The sequence below is a fragment of the Labrus bergylta genome, chromosome 7, assembly GCF_963930695.1.
Source record: "Labrus bergylta chromosome 7, fLabBer1.1, whole genome shotgun sequence".
NCBI lineage: Eukaryota > Metazoa > Chordata > Actinopteri > Labriformes > Labridae > Labrus > Labrus bergylta.
The window spans coordinates 3,107,839-3,110,480 of NC_089201.1; the positions used below are offsets into that span (position 1 = coordinate 3,107,839).

Genomic DNA, 2,642 nt, shown 5'->3' on the forward strand with positions numbered 1-2,642 from the left:
ATTTATTTACTTGTTGTGTACTGTGATGTACTGTCAATATTATTTGTTGTGTTTATGAACTGACCAGGTGACAAATGAGTTTCCCCGCTGGGGATCAATAAAGTTTTCTAATCTAATCTAATCTAATCATTTTTCCACGCATATGCATATCGACTTTATCTTAATATTGTTGTATAGATTCACACTTCTGTTTTTTATATATTTTGCATAATTATGATGTATAACTATTAATCTATACTGTAAAATCATGGCTCTAAAAATATGTTTTTCATGTGCAAAGTATTCCTAGTATTGCCTGTGACACCAACATGCGGCACACTGTTTATCATAACATTAAGCAATTATCTGTGTTAAAACTGTTCTCTTCCATAAAGCAAGAATGCAGTGTATATTCTTAGATTTATATATTTTTTAGTCTTATTTCATTGTTTTTTAACTAGTGTGTCCATCATCATCTCTTCATTATCCCTGCCCATGACTTGGAGCTGCTGAAATTAGGTAATTTCCCCGAATACGGGATCAAAAAAGTATATCTTGTCCTATCAAACAAATCCTCACAAAATTACAAGGGCTCTCTTTATTTTAATATTATTATATTTTATTTTTTATACTTGAATGCCTTGTATATTGAAACAAGTCTGACTATAATCAAAAAAGCAAATAATGTTAGAAAGTGAACTTTTACATTTAGAAGTTAGTAGCCTCCTGTATTTTGAAAATCCCCCAGAAGCGTGTACGGAAGTTGCATAATAAAGTTCCGCTCCTGATTGGACGATACAACATACGCTAGCTTTGTCCAATAACGTGTCAGCTAGGCGGAGCAATAAGAATATATAAACAGAGAGTCGACGGTGATAAAATAATTCACATTTCTTTACAGAAAAGAAATTAATATCGAACATGTCAGGAAGAGGAAAGACCACCGGGAAGGCCAGGGCAAAGGCGAAGAGCCGGTCATCTCGGGCTGGGCTTCAGTTTCCTGTCGGCCGGGTCCACAGGCTGCTGAGGAAGGGGAACTACGCTCAGCGTGTCGGCGCCGGAGCTCCCGTCTACCTGGCGGCGGTGCTTGAGTACCTGACGGCTGAGATCCTGGAGCTGGCTGGAAATGCAGCCCGTGATAACAAGAAGACCAGGATCATCCCCCGTCACCTGCAGCTGGCTGTCCGCAACGACGAGGAGCTCAACAAGCTCATGACTAACGTCACCATCGCTCAGGGCGGTGTGCTGCCCAACATCCAGGCTGTCCTGCTGCCCAAGAAGGCCGAGAAAGCTGGCAAGGCCAAATAAGTCGTCCTTGAACGCAACACCACAAAGGCTCTTTTAAGAGCCACACACACATCCTATCGAGTTTCTTCCTATTAGTGTAGAAATCTAATACAGACAGCGACTAACAAAAATGTCTGCAAACTAGAGTATTAACATACTTTCAGTTTCGAAACTAACAACACCTCCTTTTGATCAGAGTAGAAATCGGAAATTAAGTAGATGCACTTTATCGACTCCATACTAGTAAATTCTGGTGTCGGTAGGTGGTTTTAATAAGTTTGAATGTTAAAAGCATTGATCACAGTTACATTGTCCTGATGTTAACAAATACGTAGGCTACTATCAGCAGATAAATAGCTGTAATAAAACGAATCAAGTCATTCTAATAGCGCATATATTCATTTCAAAGTAAATTTAAATTCATGCCAGAATCACAGATCATCCATATCACGTCTTGGTGCCAAAATCAATTTTATTTACAATTTGATCTATTTAAAAAAAAAAAACCTTCAATACAATAATAATGTTGTTTAACTGACTCTCACTGAAATATAATTTCCACATACAGATTAAACACTGCCATCTTATATTTGATTTGTATTAAATTAGGCTCTTCCTCATTCATCAAGCAGTCACAAAGACTTAACTTAAACTCCACTTAGAGATGTTTGACAACAAGGACAGAATCTGACTACCCAAAGGCACAGGACCAAACAGTATGGCACTACATAAATATATAAATGAAGAAAAGAGTTCATGGATGGGACTATAACTCCAGAAAGTTCACAAAGACAAACTCACTCAGAGAGACACTTCAGTGTTCATAGCTGTATGGTGTGCTGCAGATTTGTTTAATAAAGTATGATATACTTTGACACCATGAGGAAAGTTCAGGAGATACACTTACGATGTGTGAGCATCATTGTTTTGAAGAGCCAATGAAATGATTTAATTAGTCAATAACCATCTTGTTTCATCTTTAGTGGACATATCTCATTTAAAAATATGAACATTTTTGGTAAAAACATAAAGAAAGGTTAACATTTCAACATATGGTGAGATGAAGATTTTATGTGAGCAGTGTTTTCAGAATTTATTTAACTGCACAAGAGTCCAAAAGCATTAAATACAATCACAATGGGATTGTGAGTCATCATTAGAGACGCAACAGTCCACTTTTTTTCAGTTCCAATCCTATAACGATACTGATTGGGATGTTTTTATTATCATTTTGTTGTTATTGGTATTATTGGTGAGGTTACACAACAGTAAGCCCTGCATTGCATTGTGCTGGCTTCACATACAAACAGGAAGCAGCAACAACTGTCAGGTTTTCAAAGTAAAGCTTTTAAACTGAATTGTAAGAATTGTACTTT

The 2,642-nt window shown here is 37.0% G+C and overlaps 1 protein-coding gene across 1 annotated transcript; it reads left to right on the forward strand.

Annotated features, from left to right (window-relative positions):
* The first annotated feature begins 900 nt into the window (after positions 1 to 900).
* On the forward strand, positions 901 to 1,731 carry LOC110002971 (histone H2A-like). Its single transcript, XM_020658660.3, has one exon. It carries the CDS (start codon positions 901 to 903, stop codon positions 1,285 to 1,287), a length of 387 nt encoding a protein of 128 aa, XP_020514316.1. The 3' UTR covers positions 1,288 to 1,731.
* The last annotated feature ends 911 nt before the right edge of the window (positions 1,732 to 2,642 follow it).